Source organism: Prinia subflava, chromosome Z, assembly GCF_021018805.1.
Source record: "Prinia subflava isolate CZ2003 ecotype Zambia chromosome Z, Cam_Psub_1.2, whole genome shotgun sequence".
Taxonomy (NCBI): domain Eukaryota; kingdom Metazoa; phylum Chordata; class Aves; order Passeriformes; family Cisticolidae; genus Prinia; species Prinia subflava.
The window spans coordinates 40,699,550-40,720,072 of record NC_086283.1 but is presented as its reverse complement, the minus strand read 5'-3'; the positions used below and the strand labels follow the sequence as shown (position 1 = coordinate 40,720,072).

The 20,523-nt window shown below is 41.8% G+C and overlaps 1 protein-coding gene across 1 annotated transcript in view; it reads left to right on the top strand.

Annotated features, from left to right (window-relative positions):
• Positions 1-5,154: 5,154 nt before the first annotated feature.
• Positions 5,155-20,523, top strand: part of WDR36 (WD repeat domain 36) — a 30,509-nt gene continuing 15,140 nt past the window's right edge. Inside the window, exons 1-13 of the mRNA XM_063422367.1 lie at positions 5,155-5,366; positions 6,582-6,609; positions 9,359-9,459; positions 9,942-10,059; positions 10,912-11,044; positions 11,868-11,922; positions 12,504-12,636; positions 13,548-13,723; positions 14,204-14,324; positions 15,738-15,803; positions 16,695-16,778; positions 18,214-18,368; positions 19,478-19,592. Coding sequence (XP_063278437.1) covers positions 5,220-5,366; positions 6,582-6,609; positions 9,359-9,459; positions 9,942-10,059; positions 10,912-11,044; positions 11,868-11,922; positions 12,504-12,636; positions 13,548-13,723; positions 14,204-14,324; positions 15,738-15,803; positions 16,695-16,778; positions 18,214-18,368; positions 19,478-19,592 — 1,432 coding nt within the window. The 5' untranslated portion in view covers positions 5,155-5,219. The remainder of the gene's footprint in view (positions 5,367-6,581; positions 6,610-9,358; positions 9,460-9,941; positions 10,060-10,911; positions 11,045-11,867; positions 11,923-12,503; positions 12,637-13,547; positions 13,724-14,203; positions 14,325-15,737; positions 15,804-16,694; positions 16,779-18,213; positions 18,369-19,477; positions 19,593-20,523) is intronic.

Sequence of the window (20,523 nt, the reverse complement as noted above, 5' to 3'; positions counted from 1 at the left end):
TACATTAAGCATCCTGGATATAATGGCATTTTTGTAGTAGTGAGGGGTTTTAGGAAAGAATATACTACTCACATTTATGAAAAAGAAAAGAAGTATAAAATGTACCTTCCAGCTACATGTACCAAGATGTTAGAGTCAAAACTGGCTCAGCAAATACAAGCCAAAATAATAAATTAATATACCATGAATATAATAACATTAATTAGAAATGTCTACCAAAGTCAATTACTTCATGTAGTCTTTCTTCTCCTTCTTCTCCTGATGAGTGCTTGCAGCAGTCCCACTTACAGATACCATCTCAGCCAGCAAAACAGCAACAGCTATTTCTCAATCATATCTTCCCATTGCTCAAGCATCACCACAAATGTGAGGTCTTCAATTCAACCAGGAAAACAGAAATTAAGGAGGAAAGTGCGTGTATTGTAAGTATAAAGATCCATCAGAAAAATGCCTCTTGTCACTTATTTTTCTTAATGGAAGCTAGTTCCAAATTCCTTGAATTTGGCCAATTGCTCCAGTCAAAAGCTGCTGTCAGAAGTGAGGCTGCAGCACCCTTGGCTGAAGCAAGTAAAACTTTTGCATTACTATAGTTATAAAAATGAACAGATTTTTCTGAAGTCCTCTTTTGCCCCCTGCCTTTCTGGTACATGTGTCAGTAATTGAACTTTTCTCTCTGGAGAATTTAAATAGAAAACAAACTCAAACACATATTCATCATAATTTGACATTTTGGAGGTTACTGCTGCATGCAAATGAAGAGATTAGCAATGTTTTTGTGAGATATTGTTTATTTACAGAAATTTTCCTCACAAAAAAAAAAAGGTGGTTAAAGAAGAAGCGAATTCCCCTTTTCCTAATAGACTTTCATTTAAACTTACTTACAAGCAAGTTTTCAATGCCAAATTGTCTTTTACAGCCACATGTATTTCTGCTCCCTTTAAAAAATCACATTTTTTAAAATTTGCAAATCTGAGTATATTGCCAGTGTATTTTGCAACTTTGTTCTATCTTTGGAGACACAGCTTCAGAAATAAAAGCATCTGCATACTACCAGTGATGGAAAAAGAATTTCAACCCATTGCTATTTGCATTAAAACATAATTGTTTCCTTTATCTACACACAAGTTTACTATTCCTGTTAGGTAGGGGCAAATGAACACCTTCATTTAGCTGTTCACAGGGGTTTGTGTGCTGCTCAGTAAAGACGAATGAACAATGCAAACTAAAAAATGACATGTTCCTGGACCATAAATTAGTATTACACTGAATTTATGGCACAAATAGGCTTTTCTTTGGTTATGATGCTGGTTCTCTGGTGGACAACAAAACTCACCTAAGGTGACCTTTGTGCTATGGTGCACCTCCAATTATGCAGAGAAACACAAAGCTATTTAACAGATTCATTTTTTTTATCAACTTAACTTCCATGAAGCGCATTAGCAACTTCAAACAAAAATCTTTGGAGGAAGACTAAAGCACATGACTTTGCAAGTTAAGAAAGCCCCTTCTAATATATGAGAACAAGGCATCCTGTAGGAAACCAGAATTTGTTTGGCAACACTGTCGGAGTAATGCAGGTCAGCACCCTCTCAAGTGCTCTCGAGGGCTGCCCGAGCTCGGTTGCGCCTTTGCGGATGCTTTGCAGGCGCATCTCCATTAGTGCAACAGTTATTAAGGCATCGAGTTTGAAGAGTCAGCTATGACTAGAATTAGATGTATACACACGCACACACACACGCAAAACCAGACACATACGCACATTCGTGGAGTCACAGGACTGTGGCCACGCTTTGAAACAGAGACCGGGAGCTCGGGAAGCAGCTCCTGGCTTGGGATCCCCGGGAGGAGCGAGAGGCAGCTCCCTCTAGGCTGCGACATGCAGGACGAGGAGAAACAGAGAAAAGAGACAGATCCAAGAGCAGGGCGGCAACCCACTCAAGTGGACAGGCACCCACTGATGACTAAGTTGCTCTGTCTGCTCCCCAGCTCAGCGGGCCAGAGAGGCGCGTTTTCCCGCGGCAGCCTTCCAGGGTTTCCCTCATGACTCATGCAGGGAGCATTCCCCGAAAACGAGCACGCCCCCGGCCGGGGCTTCCGCAGAGGTTCCCGGGGCACTTCAGTAGGACCAAAGAACAGCTGGTGCCAAGCTTGGCAGAGGCGTCGGTTCCGGCCGGAGAAAGGCTCCGAGGAGTGAGGGAGGGAGCGGGGCCATGCCTCCTTTCGGCCCGGCACCCCGGGCACCCTGGTCGCCAGCGCCAGGGGCAGATTGACCCCCAGCGTCCCCCTCACACCGATACCTTGTGCCCGGGGCAGCCTGTCTTTGGTCGTCCTGTGCATCCCGATACCCAGTGCCCGGTGCAGCCGACCGCCCTGTCAGCTAGGCTGTCCCCACGGCCGAGCAGGCAGCCCCCGCAGCCTCAGCAAGCGAAGGGGGTCCTCCGGGGAAAGGGTTTTGTAAGCCTAAACAAAGTTTCACCTTCGAAAGAAAAAAATCCCGCAATTGTAGACGGGGGTGGAGAAACGACCACTATGCTCCTAGCAAATGCTTCCCCGCTAGCGTGTTAGAACATTGCACTGGAGGTGTCCCTGCAACCTCAGGGTGGAGGGTATGCACGCCCAGCCCCGGGCAGACCCTCGGCAGGTGCCAGGATTTTTCTCACCTTTAAGAGAAAATCGGGTTTTACTGTACCAGTTCCCGCTGAAGTTGGACCCCACGTGGTTATGGGGAGGGATACTCACACTTCTTTCAAGTATGATTGTCTGTTGCAAAGCTTTTGTGTTTTCCTGTGTTTTGGTTGGGGTTTGGATGATGCCTTTGATTATTATTCGTTATCCCGGTTTTATTTTCGAATCAGTGACACAACTTCAAGGCTGAGTAATAATTATTTACAGTTCTGGAAAGAGGTGCAAGAGACGTCCAAATGAGCCCCGGTTATGGAATTGGAAACCTTTATTTCCGTAGGCGTACAGGTACATATATGAAGCCAGCAATGATCTGAAGCCCGGGAGGAGAAAAACAACGTGTAAAGACATCATGGATAATCACAACGGTAATCAACCAGTTTCTCTAGTGCTTCTGAAGCACGGGCATCCCCCTCTTCAGCTGTCTTCTGTGCCTTGTCGGGTCACGTAGCGGCGCAGGATAATTAACCTTTGGCTTTTTCTTACACAGTCCTTTGTAGCTTGATCATCTTTCTTCAGATCACCTTCTTACCGCGGGGATCCACCTACAATTACAGCCTTTGTAACCACGGCAAGATACAAGAGGATCTACTAAACGTTTTGGATGCAGACATAACATTTACACAAGAGGTTGGTGCTTTCTCTGGTGGCATCGGAGGGAAACTGTCGGGACGGCACTGCTTCCACGATTTTACCCTTGACCACCGGCAGCTACTTTCTGAAAATCTCAGTTAGCAAGCCGGGAGTTGGCTAGTTTAGTAAACCGGTACCTGTGAAACAGGACCTTGAAGTTATGTCCAGCTCTCCTCCTGCGACCTTCCTAAAATGTGCTTCGCTGAAGCTGGGACTGGCAGGGACGGAGAGCAGGAGCCCGGGCGGCCGCTGCCAGAGCTGTACCCGACCCTTCCCAGCGCCTTGCAGACCTCTAGGACTGAAAGTCGTTTGTATAATGCTTCACGGACGCTGAAGATGGTGTCACGGTTGCAAAGGTGATAAGTGGTTTAGAAGCTACGCGGAGGGTTCACACGCGCAGCCGGCCCTTAGAGCAAAGACCAGTCAGTTTTTCGGGGAAGACAGCCCTGGCGCTGGTTCGGGCATCACAGCCCGGAGCTGCCCAGGCAGCCCAGCAGCAGCAGCCCCGCACGGACGCCCGACGATTCTCGCTCACTTCCTGCGAGGCCCCAGCGGGGCGGCGGGGATGCCGAGGCGGGAGGGATGTCCGTAACGGGGTGTCCGGGGCTGGCTGGCAAGCCGGCGAAGGCGGCCCCGTGGGACGTGGCTTTAACCATCATCCCCTGCTTGTTGTTTCCCTCTAGGAGCTACGACTCGATTTTCACACCTGCGACGACGCGCCCTTCGAGCCGGCGGGCAAGCACCAGTCCGAGGTTCGCACCGGCCCGTGCACTTCCCGGCGGCTAGGTGGCATTCTCTTTCCAAAAGGAAAAAGAAAAGAAAGGAAAAAAAAAAAAAAAAAAAGGGGAAAAGAGGGCAGACAAAGGGAGAGAGGGGTATGAGGGAATGGGGGGAAAGTATGGGGGAAAAGGAAAGCATGGAGAAGGGGGCAAGGATGAGGAGCGGGAAGTCGTGGATAGGCAACCTCTTTTTAAGGATGCGCGGGTAGGCGCTGAAGGGAAAAGGAGTTAAGAGTTGTGACTGGCAGTCTGCTCGCAGGACTCCAGGCGGGCGGAACGAGCGGGCCGGCTGCTGGAATGCCTCCTGGAGCGGGCGCGGGGATGCGGGGAGCGGCCGGAGCTGTGGCGCGTCACCCGGTTCGTTCTGAAGCACCACTGCCCCGGCTTCTGCGCGTCACGGGAGGGTACTGGGACCGCGCAGCGGGACAGCGCCGGGGACAGCGCCGCCGGGACTTCAAGCCCGGTCCCGTGCGACAAAAGCAAAGCCCGGGAGCTGATGGCAGTGTGGAGAAGCTACAACAACTTGGGATAGGTGGCCTGCGGGTGGCGCGGCTTTTCATTTTGCCTCCTCTGCCGGACTTCACTTGCATTGTCCGCCGTGCAGTCATAGCAACGGAGTTATCCTGGGGGTTGGTATTTTTTTTAATAGCCATAATTTATTAAAAAAACAAAAACAAACCAAAAAACCCAAACCCACATACAAAACCAACATTACCACCACCATAAAAAACCTCAAACCAGACACCTCGGGAAGTTCAGAGGCTCCCAATGCGGGCAGCCCCCGGGTTGCGCCATCGGAGGTGGGCTCACCTCGCGCCCCGCTGCCGCCTCTGCCGGCGGGGCCACAGGCAACCGGACTGGTGCTTGGCAAGGGCAAAGGGGATAAGAAAAGAACAAACGGGGATACAAAAATGAAGAATAAATGGAAAATATCCGCGCAGTCGCGGCTGCATGGAGTGTTTGCGGCGGAGCTGGCGGCCGAGGCCCCGCTCGGGCCCGGGGCGGGGCCGGGCCGCTTTCGGCGGCGCACGGCGGGGCGGGGCGGGGCGGCGGAAGCGGGCGGGCGCTTCCTGCGGGAGGGCGGGCGGTCGGCGGGCGGATGCGGACGCGGACACGTGCGGAGCGATGGCGCGGGAGGGCGCGGGGCTCTTCGCCGCGTTCCGCGTGCTCGGCCGCTTCAGCGGGCACGTCCCGCACGTCCTGCGCTATCACGGCCGCCACCGCGAGTTCTACCTGGCCGCCGCCGTCGGGCGCAGCGTCCATACCTACAATGTGAGTAAGCGGCGTCCCGGTCCCCGCTCTTTCTTCCTTGCCGTGGCGGGTCGGGGCCGTGCAGGGGGACCCGGCTCTTCCTTCCTTTCGCCGTTATGGTGCGGGAGCGTGTGTGAGGCCGCGGCGCCGCGCCTCTGCAGGCGGCAGTGACCGGGAGGGAGGGAGGGATGGGGCGGGAAGGAGGAATGCTGCCGGCTGACGGGCCGGGAATGGGCTCGTTCAGCCGTGTGGGCAGCGCTGGCTGAGGCGGCACAGCCCATCCGTCCGGAGCGCCCAGGTGCTGAAGCTTTTCATTGTTACCAGATAAATCAAAGCGGAGCCGCTCATGGTGTAGCGATTGAGGGTTACGATTTAGGGACGAGAGGCATTCAGATCCTATTAAAACTCCTGTGTGAAAACGGATGAGCATAGTTGAGTTCAGCAAGATGAAAGCCTGTGATAGGGACTCGCTTTTTGCAGTGTAGAATCATAAACCCATTAAGTTTGGAAGGGACCTGTGGAGATCACCAAGGCCAACCCCCCTGCCAAGGCAGGGTCACCTAGAGCAGGTTACAGGGGAACGTGGTGGCTAGGTGGGTTTGGAATGCCTGAAAAGAGGGAGACTCCGTGACTCCCGGGGCTCAGTCAAAGCATTTTCACTGTATGAGAAACAGTGCACAGAACTGAGCTGAGTACAGTGAACACCAATGTGCGGACATTAGGGATCTTCCTGTGCTTCTGTGGCGTCTTTTAGCGTTCACTCCTGTCAGTCTTCTTCGCAGCCTTTGAAGTGGAGTAGTGATCATCACTACTTCATTAGATGTTTGCAACTAAAGCAAATTCTCTGTGAACAGAGATAAAACTAGAATACAGTGCGGTTGTAGTGAAAACAAGGTAGAAGCACACGTAATGTGGAAACTCAGGTACCCAAGCTCCTCAGGATGTCTTAGCATGTCCTTAGTTTCCTGTGCATTAGGGAAAAATACATCAGGAAGCACAATTTACTGTTGGTGAGTAGTTGTGTTTTGGCAAATGTATTGTCCCATTCCTTCTGACCTACTGTCTGTGTGTGTTTCAGTAGACATTGTTATAAACTAGGATCAATAATTTTTATAGTTTGTGTGGTATCAAATTCATTGCCTGACCTAGGTTACTACCTAGAATTTTTACTTTCTGTTTATACCAAATTCATTGTAATCAATCACTAAAAATGCTTTTTTAATGTTCTCATTGCAGGTGAAGAAGCTTGGTATTGTTGCTGTGAGTAAGTATTCACAAATTGTTCATTCCTCTTATTTTGCTGGTTTTTTTTTTAACAAGCGTGACATCTGCACTTCATTTTCAACTCAAAAACAATATAAATTGTGCTTGCTAATATTTACACTGAAACATAATAAAAGGAGTCTCAGAAATCTAAAATATCAGTTTGGAAATAAGACTGCTGTTGAAACCAAAATTTAGTTTTCTTAGAGACATACCTTTTGAATCTTCTGTTCTTGCCATCTTGTTCTTCTAAAAACACCTCTAAGCCATAAGGATTGCACAGTGAATAAAGCTCAGTTATTAATTTACTGAATTAATTTTAAATCCCCTTTTTGTTGTTCTTTTGATTATTAGAGGACTGTCATAGGAGGAGAACAATTACATGAAGAAAATAGATGTGAACACCTTCAGGGAGTGTTAGGAATTGGTTTTACTGGTGCATACAAAGTACATGAACTGATGGCTTGACCTTTGATTCGCTTGGTCTTTGGTGACAAAACACTCTGGGTGTCAGCAGCGGGGCCCACGTTCTTCAATGCCACCACCAGCTGCCTGGGTGAGGAGGCAACGTGCACTCCTAGGATAAGCTTGTAGAAGGTGCTGTTGTAGGAGGAGGAGCTGACACCCAGAAGAGTCCAGGGAGCTGTTGCAAAACTGAGGCTTAGGTCAACAGGAGCCTTGCCAAGTTCAGCGAAGACGGGTGCAGAACCCTGCTGCACCTGGGACACCGCAGAGCTGGGAACTGACTGGCTTCATGGCATCCTGCTGGAAGGAAGCTGGGGCTGTGCTGGTGCCAGGCTAAATGTGGACCTCATTAGGAAGGCATCCAGCAGGTCAGGCAAAGCTGTTCTTCTCGTGCACCTCATGCTGATAAGGCAATGCCTGGGCTGCAGCACCCTGTTAATATGGTTCTGTCCCTTCCACAGCTCCCCTTTCTCCTGCAGGAGGCATGCTGAGAAGCAGGACAGTATCAGGGCCTACAGCAAGCAGTGTGAAAAGAGACACTGGAGTAACTGGATCTGCTTAGTGCTGAGAAGGGCAAGACATGGGGTGACCCAGAGGCAGCAGGTTGTCTGAAGGGCAGTTGGGTGGCAGGGCTGGATTTTGTGCTGATGCTGGGGTGGTAGACAGAGCAGAGGGGGCAACACCTGCAGACTGCAGCTTGAGAGGGTCTCAGTGGAGGGTAGGAGAAATGGCCCTAAACTTGGTACAGTGTAGATCTTCAGCAGAACTCCTTCCTCAGAAGTGTTCAAGACCCAGCTGGGCCCAGCTGCAGCTAACGCAGTCTAGCACTGGTGATAAACTTCATGAAGAGCTGATGCGATGTTGAGCCTGTTGAACCAGTTCCAAAGGTCCCTTTCACTTGATGCTTAGATGATACAGAGGGATGCACTCTGTCTTGAAAAGTAGGGGCTTTACTTCTGTATGCCACAAAATTTTTACAGAGATGTCATATATAAAATATTTTTATTAAAAAACCTCTGAAAACTTGAGAATAAATGTCACACAACTAGGACTAGATTTAGAATATCAGCTATGCATTTTTAAAGTGGTAAACATATTACGTTTTCATCTTGCAAAATCATAAAAACATTGGCTATTCTGTTCTGCAGTGGGCTACATCTTTTTATGTATATAATCATTAAGCTTTTTGGGACATTGAGAGCAGACATACAAAATCGTGACTGAGAAAAGAATGCGCAGCCTCTCTCCTTTTACGGCACCGTTAGTCTGTTGATGTTATGTGGCTGGTGCTCTGAACTTTTTAATTTGGGTCTGCCTGAATCTGTCTTAGCCTAAGCGGCCTTGCATACAGCTCCTGTGGAGTACCAGGTATCTGTAACCCGGCTGTAAGCCTGAGTCACTTGGGCTTGGTGCTGTGGGAGGATGTGTTCAAACAAGTGAAGCTTCATAGAGTGCTAGCTTCTTTTATGTTCTTATTTTAGCTCCTCCTTTGAACCTGTGCTGCAGTACAGCAGAGGGTGCAGTTTTGTTTGCATCTGCTAATAGTTCACAGTTACAAAGCACCTTTATGGGAAAGACTGCTATGTGACCATGCTAGTTTGTATCAGGTGCACTCCCATAGTGATTTTTGACCTGGTGTTTCTCTGCAGAAATGTAAAGTGTTGTAATTTACATTTTTATATTTCCTTGCATTGAGAGTATTATTCCCTATAGTAATTTTTTTTCCATTTTTCTATCGTTTGGGAACTTTGGCTCTTTTATTTTTTAGGCTAGTAAAGTAAATATCCTAGTATTAGATACTCTTTCTGAACCAGTCATGAGGTAGGGAATAAGATGAATTCTTAGAGTATGAAATTCTCAGTGTGTGCAGGAGAACACAGGTGCAGGAGTGGGTCACTAACTCCCAGGCCTGCAGAGTAACTTAACCTAATAAGCATTGCTAATCCTGAGACTTTATCAGTTGTGTTCCCAGCCCTCACAAAGCTAATGTGTACCTTTGCTTATATAGTTCACTGATTTATTATTACGTGTTTTTCAAACAATTAAGTGTTTTTTGTGATCTCCCAATCTTATGTTACTTATGGTGTTGTTACTGGTGTAGTGTTCTGCAGTAATATTTGCATTCTTCTGAAATATGTGCATTTCTCTAAAATCGAACATAATGTTTGACCAGAGGGATTTCTTAGTGGGTCACCATGCAAAAAAAGTACACAAATACACTGTCAAGCTTTCTCTCTTGCTAGGAACCTGAAACTTGTTTAACTTTTCTTTTGTTTGATCAACAGGTAATACTTTGCCACAAGACATCACATGTTTGGCCGCAGATCGCATGTTGATATTTGCTTCATATGACAATGTTCTCCATGCTTTTGCCAGGAACAAAGAGGTTCCTATTAACTTACTTATTACTCAGTAGTACAAAGCAGTTGTGTAGTGTTTGGGGTATAAAGGCAGTTAATTTCCTATGAAAGCCTATTTCCATAGCTGTTTGGTACCTGCAGTTTTAGGGAAACAAACTGTAGAATCAGAAGTAAAAAGTCTAAACTGGGAGAATGTAAGAACAAATTCCATAATACTGAACTGTTTTGAATACTAATTACAATAATAAGGTAGCTATTTAAAGATATTTTTTAAATCATGAATTCATGAAAGCTAAATTAATTGAAAATAAATAATTAAAAATACTTAGGTAGCATATTTTTTGCAAACAGTTTTAAATATCAGTTATCTATCTTGCACTTCAAGTTGTGTGGCCTTTCCATGAATTTTATTTAAACTTGTTGCTGACATCTGTTAGCTCTCCTTAAGTATTATGTTAACATTATATTCTACCTTAACATTGGAAGCGTTTCTGTTTTGAAATTATAGGTGGTTCATACTTATGAAGGCCACAAGGCAAGGATACACCTTCTGCAGCCTTTTGGTGATCATGTCATCTCTGTGGATGTTGATAATGTTCTTATTGTTTGGAATATACAGTCAGAAGGTGAGAGATTTTATTTTTGTTCCTGCTTTATAGGATAGCACTGTTAGACATTCAGTAATTTAAGAAGGAGTTTTTTAAAATGCACATGTTCAGAAGTAGTTTATTCTTAAAAAAAAAAAATTCTTAAAGGATCATGCTACTTAATTGGTGATCTGAAGTCCTGATCCTGCGGTAATGTTTCATGAATGGATACTGTACCATGTGCAGAGGCCCGGTAAGATTCTGTGTAGATGTAAAAGAGAGAATGATTATATGAAAATTACAGTGAGTGTTCCATTTTCTCGTAATGGCTGCGATAAAGCGGCTTTGGCATTATTTCTGCAATTCTTTGATACTTACCAGACTAGGTATGACTAAATGCTGATGAATAATCTTCTCTTGCTGTTGTCAAGTGCTTTGTGAAATTGTGCTTCAGCGCCCCATTTTTCTTTAGAAAGCTTTCATTGGTGTGTCCAGTGTTATTCTCTGCATGCTGGTTGTCAAAAGTATCTGTAAACAGGCTTCAGAGATTTAGAACTGATATAACGAACAAAAGGCATGCTAATCAGATGAGGTGTTTTGCTCAGGCAGGAGCAGGAATCCCTCAGAAAGATTAAAATCTCTGTGGTATTGCCAGTATTGTTGTAGTGGATAGACTTGGAAAAAAATATGCCTTCAAGCCAACAGATGTTAGAATGTAAAGAAGTTTAGCCTCTTCTGTTACACATTAGTTAATCCTTTAATGTCAGAAACACCAGTTGCAGGATTTGAAGAGTTAAACATCTATCCTGCTTTTACATTTGCAAAGAGATGATAAGCCTGCAGATTTGTAGGTGTAGCCACACTAACACTGTTTTTTACTGTTCTTTGCAGAAGAATATCTTCAAATAGATTTTGATAAAGCCATTTTTGCAGTTTCTGCACTTTTGCATCCCAGCACCTATCTGAATAAAATTCTCCTTGGAAGTGAACAAGGAACCTTGCAGCTATGGAATATAAGATCAAAGTAAGATTCTTGATACTTGATACTGAGTACTGGCACAGGTTTTCAGTTGGTGTATCTCCAGGAGCAAAGAATGCTACTGCTCCCTGAATGCTGATGCCTTTCAGGTTGCGTATTGTTTACTCTCCTTGCAAAATGTCAGGGGTTGTTCAGGATTTTTTTTTTCCTTAATTTCTTGGAATCACATAGCTTTACCATGAAAGCTATTGGAATAATAGTAAAAGCATGTTCAGGCCTCCGCATCCCATCTTCCAAGCTTGACTTTTTTGGTTTGGTGGGCCCAAGGAAGTGCTGGCAGGTAGAATGGAGATAAATTACCGGCATTTGAGCCTTAGATATGAGATGTGTAGACATGCAGTTGTCTCTGAGCGTATCTCAGTAGATCATCATCCAGTGTCAGTGTTTCATTCCTACCTAGTTGCTTTTCTAAATCATGAAAGTCACAGGTACAATGAGCTTTGCTGCATGGTAGTGTTCATACTGCAAATATGTTTTAAGTCAGCTTGCATAAATCAGTGTTCCATTCTCCTAACTCAACTTGCCATGATATCACTGATATTTCTTTTGTTTCATGTGTTCATGGCATGTAGTTATGTCACCGTTGTAGTATTAATGCACAACACTAGGCTTTTCAATAAAATTTAGCCACAAGTTTTATTTTTAACCTTAATTCTTAGTATCACAGGCTTTATTTTTCTTTTATCTGACTTAAAAGAATAGAAAGCTGATGTACTTTTCTGTATAAGTACATTTAAAGCAACCATTGTGTCATGGAAAATCCCCAAGGATTAATTGATTTATGGATTTTTTAATATTTGTTTTACAGCAAACTCTTGTACTCATTTCCAGGATGGGCCTCAGCAGTTACAACTCTTGAACAAGTTAGTATTTTTGTTATTTTTTGTTTTCATATGTAACTAGTCAAGAACAGACGGCAAAATATCGTTTAAACTTACAGCAGTAAAGATGGCGTGTATCTCTCAGATATTTGTAGTAACCCTCTCATGACTGAGGGTTTATTATCTGCTCTTCCTCTATTCCTAGTTCTGTTGCATCTTATCTGTTTTGTGTTCATCACATCTATATCTTCACTGAATGATGTTGTGAATTCAGAGTTTTCAAGATGCATGTGTATCTTGAAGTCTCATTACACTGGTAGTTTTTTGCCAAATTCGTTTTTCTTCGGAGTTTGATAAAATGTAGATTTTATTGATTCAGTAAAAGATTTTGTAATGGTATTTGCTATATTTTTTTTTAGATATAAAAGTAAGTTAAAACTTATTCCTAGCATTAATGACAGCTGTGAAAATGGTCAGCAGCTGTCCAGGATAAAACTTGTAAATATGTGGGGGAGTGTAGCAGAGTGTATAATGGTCTTCTGGAGCTGCTGGACACTTCAAGTGATCTGTTTTTTGAAGGAGTCTCAGTTTCTGGGAACAGATTTTTTTTTCATTTCTTGCAGGCTCCAGCAGTGGATGTTGTTGCTGTCGGCCTTGTATCTGGTCATATTATTGTACATAATATCAAGTATGATGAAACTCTAATGAAATTCCAACAGGACTGGGGTCCCATCACAGCAATATCTTTTCGTACAGGTAAGTCCTAGTGTTTTTAGTGAAAATATGTATGGAAGCACTAACACTAAGTGGAACAGGGGAAAATAGTTTGTGATAAAACATTTCAGAGTCAAATTTGTGCTGAGAGTTTTAGTTTTCAAAGGCTGAAGGTAATCTAGAAAAGGTAGCAATAAGTAAGGGATATCATGCATTTTCATAATGCTAGCTGTTTTATAGCATTTTCTTGTGCTCTTAGTGTACAGGAAGCATACTTGAAAAGAAAAGTTTGTTTACAGTGTGCCAAGAGCTAACACAGTAGACAATTGTCAGAGGTATTGTAATCAGTACATCTTGCTTTGGTGTCCAAACCTACTTCTCAGCGGTGTTTTTCCCCCCCAAACAATGTTAATATTTGGGTGAATACTGAATAAATGTTACAGGGGAATCTTAACTTGTATTCTAACAAACATGTCCTAATTATTAAAGCTAGTTACTTCAAGGTTAATCCTGCCTACAGAGCTGTTGATACTGAATGTATTCTCTCATTTGAATAACCTTGCAAATCTTAAAAGAGTATAGATTGGGTGCAGACCCTGTTGAGGAAGAATGCTTCTGGAGAAAACTGAGGAAAGACTTGTGAGAAATAGAAAAAAGAGCCTTTTTGTGCCAATATCTGTTGTGCTTTCAAGCAAAACCTCTAGCTCTGATTCCTGGATATAGAGATTTTATTGTTATCTGATATGAAAAGGTCCTATTTTTATTATCAGTGAGTTTTGTTTCTTTTCTGATTGACATACTACAATATTTCTGTTAAAAACTGTATTATTTCTACCATCAACTGGAGATTTCTTTTTCCTTGTGATGATAGACTTTTCTAGCATCAGTTTTAAGATGTGACAAGTCAGTAGGGATGAGGTTCATGTCAGTAAGCAAACCATTTGAAATTTTAGATGGCCACCCAGTAATGGCAGCTGGTAGCCCAGTTGGACACATTGCTTTGTGGGATCTGGAAGAGAAGAAACTGATGTGCCAGATGCAAGATGCCCATTCCACAGCAATAGCTGGCATGACATTTGTCCCTGGAGAGCCACTGCTCATTACTAATGGTGCTGATAATGCTCTACGGGTGAGTTACAATTGCTGCTGCTCTCTAAAACAAAACTCAAGTTACTGGTCTCTGTTGGACTGTAGTGGACTGTGGTTCAAAGATTTGCTGCTGTCTTGTCATTGCTTCATTTACTGCTTTTTAGTACTCTTGAAGAACAAAGCTTTGGATCCACTTTTCCAGAACCATGCTTTATATCCCGGTAATTGCTTAAATTTTGATCCATTCTGGTAATGTTTTTGATCATAAGCAGCTGGTGTTGATAGGAGTCCCTTGTGCTGCATGTCATCTGATGCCACTGGGTTTTGGTGGAGGGGCAGAATGAACAGCAGGAAACAAATCAGGTGATGTGATGGAAACTTCTGAAGTTTCAAGGATGAAAGCCAGTGTGTGAAGTTGGCTGCTGGAGCTCCCAGATAAACATGTTCTGCTGACAAGAGGTGCAATTATTAGCAAGGCAATGCTTATTAGCCTGGTTTTTCTGCGTATTTTGGGGTACAGGTTTGGATTTTTGATGGACCTGGTGGTACAGGCCGCGTATTGAGAAGCCGAATGGGACATAGTGCACCACCAACAAAAATCAGATATCATGGGCAAGATGGAAAGCAAATTCTTAGTGCAGGTATGAATCTCCATTCTTTTTCAGTCTGATTTCTTGCTGTGATAAAGAAAATGTGCAGAGCTAAGTGTCTTTGTTTTGTTAATACACTAAATTTCAAGTGGTGTATAATATATTTATGAAACATAGTAAGTCGTTAATATAAACAGTGTAATTAATTACTGTAACAAGTGTTTCACCAGAGTTTTCCTACTGTAGTAGGAAACTAGTGTTTTCCTAGAGTAACAAACATATCAGCAAGTAAGCTGAAGAGTACTTGAAAGCAGAATAGCAAAGGAGCTGCCCTTATCATCCATATTTATATATTTGATGAATAAAAATGGTTTTGTTATCTTCTGAGCAAGTATTAGCTGTTCAGAATGAAACCTGTAACAGCTCAAGAAACTTGGTTGTGGCAGGGGAAAATTAAGCAGCATAATGCATTTAGTAACTAAATTTGAGTACCTACTTTTTCCACTAGTTTGATCAAGCTTTGTGACTTGCACTCTCTTTGTGATTTATTACAGCTTACTTTATCTGTAATATATATTTTTAAGGTTGCTTTTTACTGAGATATTAATCTAAAAGTGTAAAAATGGCTACCCTTCCTTAGAAACTAGCATATTTAAAAAGACCCCGTATGAAAGAGAAGTGCTAGATCAGAGTGTGTTCTGCCCCAGACTGCTTAGGCGATGGGATGATAGAGATTCAACATCTAGTGTCTAATTAGTCTTAAGTAATTAATTGTCTATTTGGGCTGGCTACTTTTGAAGGCATTACACTACCTGTACTAAAATCTCTTGCTGGTCATCCAACTAGTGACTTGCATTTGTGTAATGAGTAACTGCCCGTATTTCAGCTCACACCAGACAAACCACAATATCAATCAGGTGTTGCTTAACAAGTCTTCACATTTGCTTTTGCAGTGGAGAGGTCACAGAGGCAACCTTTGCAATGAAAAGGGTCTTAACCTTTGAGATGTGATGTATCTGCAGTGTAGAAAGACTAACTCTCTACACTCCTTTTAAAACAGTGGTAAAACTTTTTGCAGCAGAAATTAATTAGGGTTGCCTTTCATGGGCTACTGGTTTCCTTAGAAGAAGCATCTCCTCAAATTAACTTCATGACATTTCATTAATGTTACAGACACTGCAGAGTCAGAGGAATTGAACATGGAAAGAATGTCTGTGAACAGGGGTCATTCTGATCATGTGTGGAGCAGAGTTGTAGGAATGGGACATAGGCATAGAAAACTAGGCTCCATTAGTTCTACTACTTAGAGTGTATCTGTATTTATTCTTGGACCATAACTTTGAGTGAATACCTTATTATGGTGTTTTAAATTGCTTATTGGTTATTTTTTGCTTTTCTTACTCAAATAGCTTATGAGTAAAGTTGATTTTTACTCTTCACTGCTCTGTGCTAATACTTTCTTAGGTCAAGATGGAACATTGCAATCTTTTTCAACAGTGCATGAAAAGTTCAATAAAAGCTTAGGACATGGTAAGTGTTTCAGTCACAGTACAAACACAGATGAAAAGAAGTCCCAAAAGGTATTCATGTAAATGTTAGACAGGCCTTATTTTCACTTCAATGGTTCTATAAAAGCTCATCACTTCAGTTATTTTGCAAACTCAGTCCTTCCCGCAGTGAGTGTACTCTGTTTACACTTAAAAACCCCCTGATTTCTGATCATAGCAGTGTATCTTCCTTCACTGTGGGAAACACTGTGCATGATTTCTGTATTAAAAATGTGTAAAACAGTAGCTAACATTTCAATATATGTAATCGCAACTTTTTACTCCATTTCTATTTTGTTCAATTGACTGAATTATTAGCCAATTCATATTTCTTGCCTTGAGTTAGTTTGATTTAGTGTAAAGTTTGACTTAAACACATCTTGCATATCATGCCATGGTTAAGGAACACTTTCATTTGAAAGACCAAGGATCAGAAAGACTAAAATAAGTTTTAGTTTTAAGTATCTATGTTGTTATATATGTATTTGGACCTGTTTGAAAATATACTTAAAAATTAATTTGGACATCATTTTGAAATTCAAGATTCTTAGAACGAGCTTGGTGCTGTTTGTTGCTTTATATAGTCATGTACATAAGACTGTGTTTTTAGCTGTGGTGCAGGGAAACTCTGCCAAAGGATTCCAGCACAAGGTCTTGGGACAGGTAGATTGAGTAGTGAATTCACAGCTATGCATGTAAAAGGCTGGTGATTGCCTCAGCATTGCATGAATTTTGATACAAACTCTATTAGTGTTCTTAGCTCTACAAATCTAGGGAACAGTGATGTGTTTATTTAAGCCATTTAACAGTCCTTTTTAAAACATTATTCTCGGTTTTGATAATGAGACTGAGACCCCTAATGTCTGTTTTTAAGGTTCAATAAATAAAAAGAAATCAAAAAAGAAAGGCCTTAAGCTGGATACGATGGCACTTCCACCAATTACATCCTTTGCTTCAGGTGAGTGGTCTTTGACATACGTTACAGACTAAATGTGAATACATTATCTTCATGTATTCATTTCATTTTTTAACCCTCAAAACACTGTTGATTTGGAAGCACATGCTATATCCAGATTATTCTGTGGCCTTTCATGAGCTACTAAGTGAGAGTTTAAAATTGCATTTGATTTAGTAAACTGTTCCAATATTTCTGAAAGAGCATTTTATATTGAAATGTCCTTATCTGCTCTTGGCTTCAAAATCTCCTGCACAGGAGTCAATATCTACAGATGTACATATTATACCAGGCTGGAGAAAGAGCAGCTAGGTGGAGGAAGAAGATCTTAGTCAGCTGAGGAAATCTTCATTACAGTTACAGTGGATTTTGAGTCCTCAGTACATTTATTTGAGTCACTTTTAAAATCTGAATTTAAAGTAATGCGTTCATTTGTAATTCAGTATGCAAATAACAAAACTATCTTCTTGAGGCAGAATTACAATTATCTTTGCTTCATCAAAATGTGCTTCTTTAAATTAATAACCTCCTCTTCAGACTTGAAATCAGTTTTGTCAGAAGTGTAGCTGTTTTTTCTTCCAAGGATGATTAATTGTTTCCCATGTTAAAAGATCTGGATTTACAATTTTGTGGAGCCAGTGGCTTCTGTGATACAGACAGTCTATACACACTTGTTACAAGTATTTGTATATTTTTAAGATTTATATTTAAAATTAATTAAAATTAATATTAGAGCTACCTGTGTTTGAAGACATAAAACCTCCATTTATTTAAGTGCACTTTAGAGTTTCTTCTTTCTCTTTGTTTGGTTAGGCGAACCTATTTGTATCTTGTTTTAATCTTTGAAGTTCTAGAAATACCCAACTTCAAACTTTCAATGTTTTAAAATTTCCAGAAAAAAAAAATCTAACTTGCTCATTATTTAGATCCCTATATATCACATTTGACTACAAAGTTTGGATGCAGAGCTCTTGATAAACAATTTTCCTGGAAATGCAAAAGAAGGATTTTGCTATGTGAAGCAGATTTACCTCTTAAACCAGACTTTGTATGGTGGCTTCTGCTGATTCAACAGCTGAAGAAAAAGTTAAAGACACTCAGCTGGAAATATGTAGAGATTGAGCAATCTGAACCATTCAAAGTAGTTTAAAACATTTACATTGAAATATGCATTTCAAACTGCAGAGGCTAAAATATGCAACGACACAAAGCGTAACATGCCAACATACCTCAACCATGCTTGAGGTTTTGCTGTTAATTTTAGTTACACTGCATGTGCACAACTATTTGGCCAGCAATTTTTCTTTTGCCTTTTGAGTTGCCTTTTGAGTGTGCAACAAGAACGAACTGTTCTGTCTAAAGGTACTTTAAATATCAGGAGAGCTTAAGTTTGACTTTAGGATTACTGTTTCTGAAAGGACTCTGTGTTACCTTGCAGAAGTGGCACATCAGAGTGACTGGGATGGTATTGTTGCCTGCCATCAAGGGTATATAACCTGTACAACCTGGAACTATCAGAAAACCTCCATGGGAGCTCACAAACTGAGGCCGGAAGAATTTAGCAAACACAAACCTGTTGACATATATGCAACAGTAAGTTTATTTTAGGGTAAGATTTCTTCAGATTCACACTGTATGCTATTTTGATTCCTGTTGGTACAGAAATAATGCTTAGAATGAAAAGGCACGCAGGTCTAGATGTGTTTTGGTTGCTCGCAGGATGCTTTCGGTCAGCTCAGTGTGTCCAGTGAGCTCGTTTGTAATGCTTATGGTCTTACGAAAAATTTTTCTTTTTCCCTAAACATTCTGATTAAATGCACTAACTTTCTGGATCAGAGAGCTTGTTGGTGTTTATCTTTAGTCTTTCACAGTGATGTAGAGTTGTCCATTTGTCTCTGATGATTAACTCACTCTGAGAATGCAGATTGCTGAAGACTCTGTGCCTTTTCTGGCAGTACAGGGAAGTGTATTTCCAAATTGTAAGAAGGATATTACCTCAAAAATCCTTTACAACTTGAACTGGAGACAATAACACTGTCAAACACACAGTGATTGAGATGCAAAAGTTTGCTGAGGTTTACCAGCTTTTTAAAGGAGAAGGTACTGTGGCAAACCTCATTTGCTAGGGGTTCATGCAACTCATACGTCTTATGATATGTGTTTTTTTGACATTATGGTTAGTAGTTCGGTGTTAGATAAATTAAATTGTGAATACCCAGTTTTCTTTTGACTGCTAGATTCTTTGGACTGTACCTTTCCAAAGGCATCTAGACCATTGTTTCTTTGTTTCTTTCTATTTGGGAGGGTATTGGTTGGGCAATTGAATGAGGCATGCAGTTGCCATCCTTACACTTTGTCTTAAGGACTGAATTTGTGGATATCTTTATTATGTAATTTACAGTGCTATATTATTGCCTATGGGTTCTGATGGATGTCACTAAGCTAGGATTTCATTATCTTTTAACCATGCATTGCCATATTTAATTCATGTTGATTATTTGCCCATTACAGAGCTTCTCCCTCTGCTTTCTTGAAATGTAATTTGTTTGTTCTGTGCAGGTTTCCTCAAAGAACATGTTAGTGTTTTGTATTCCTGATATGCTATGTACCTTCTAACAACTTCACTAATTGGTAGACACGTAAAGAATGGTTTCCATAGGTGCTTTGTTTTGTTGATTTTTTTTTTTTTATTTCCCCAAAAGGCAGTTGACATTACCTCATGTGGTAACTTCGCTGTAATTGGGATGTCAACTGGACAGGTAGATGTGTATAACATGCAGTCTGGCATTCACAGAGGGCATTATGGCAAGGAAACAGGTAAGAACTCCCAAACTTCCAAAATACTGCTGCTTAACAGAATGGCAGTTCCCTGACGTTCTATCATCATGAAAATTTAACACAGATTCTAAGTTGAATTCAGGATGCATTTCAGCTTTTCTAATTATGCTGCACTGTCCTGTCTTGCAGTCAGAAACCTGACTTGAAAGGCAGGATTTGTGATAATTTTAACAGCTCTGATGTTAGCATATCCTTGGTTTTATTTAACACCTAATTGTCAGTTACCACGATGGTTAGCACTGAAATGAGATGCACTGGCTTTCACTCTTTTTGAGATAGTCACATTTCCAGTACACGGCTTCTTGTTTTATAGAGTTCTATCTCTTAGATAAATTTTCCCATCTGTCTTGTGCCCCCTGCTTAGAAATGAAAGAATGTTTCATGTGAATGGAAAATTGAAGTCCTAAGCAAGTCCAGTTCTTTGCAGATGGCATTACTTTTAATTATCCAGCTGCAAATTTAGGATGTAATGTGATAGTGCACTGACATTTCCTTTTAAAGTTGCATACATATATATTTCATGTCATGTACTCTCATGCATATTTTTTTGGCACTTGTGATCTGAATTTTTTATTGTAAAAACAAGGAAAAAGTCCTGATGAGCTTTTAAGACTTACTGGATTTTTAAAAGCCATCTAGCTCAGCAAACATGAAGTGGTCTGTTTATAAAATCATTGGTTGATAGTGGGATGAATTTTCTAATTTTGCTTACTGGCCAGTAGCTGCAGGTAGAGATTAAGAAATAAAATTGATCCAAAACCAGAGGAGCTATGTCTTTACACTGCACTTTGAAGTAGCTTTGGAAAACTCCCAGACTTGGTGCCTGAACTGCAGTTATAAATTTTGTCTGGAGTGGTAGGTACTCTTGGAGGCATTCCTTAAGTAATTCAAGAAGTCCCTCAAATCTCAC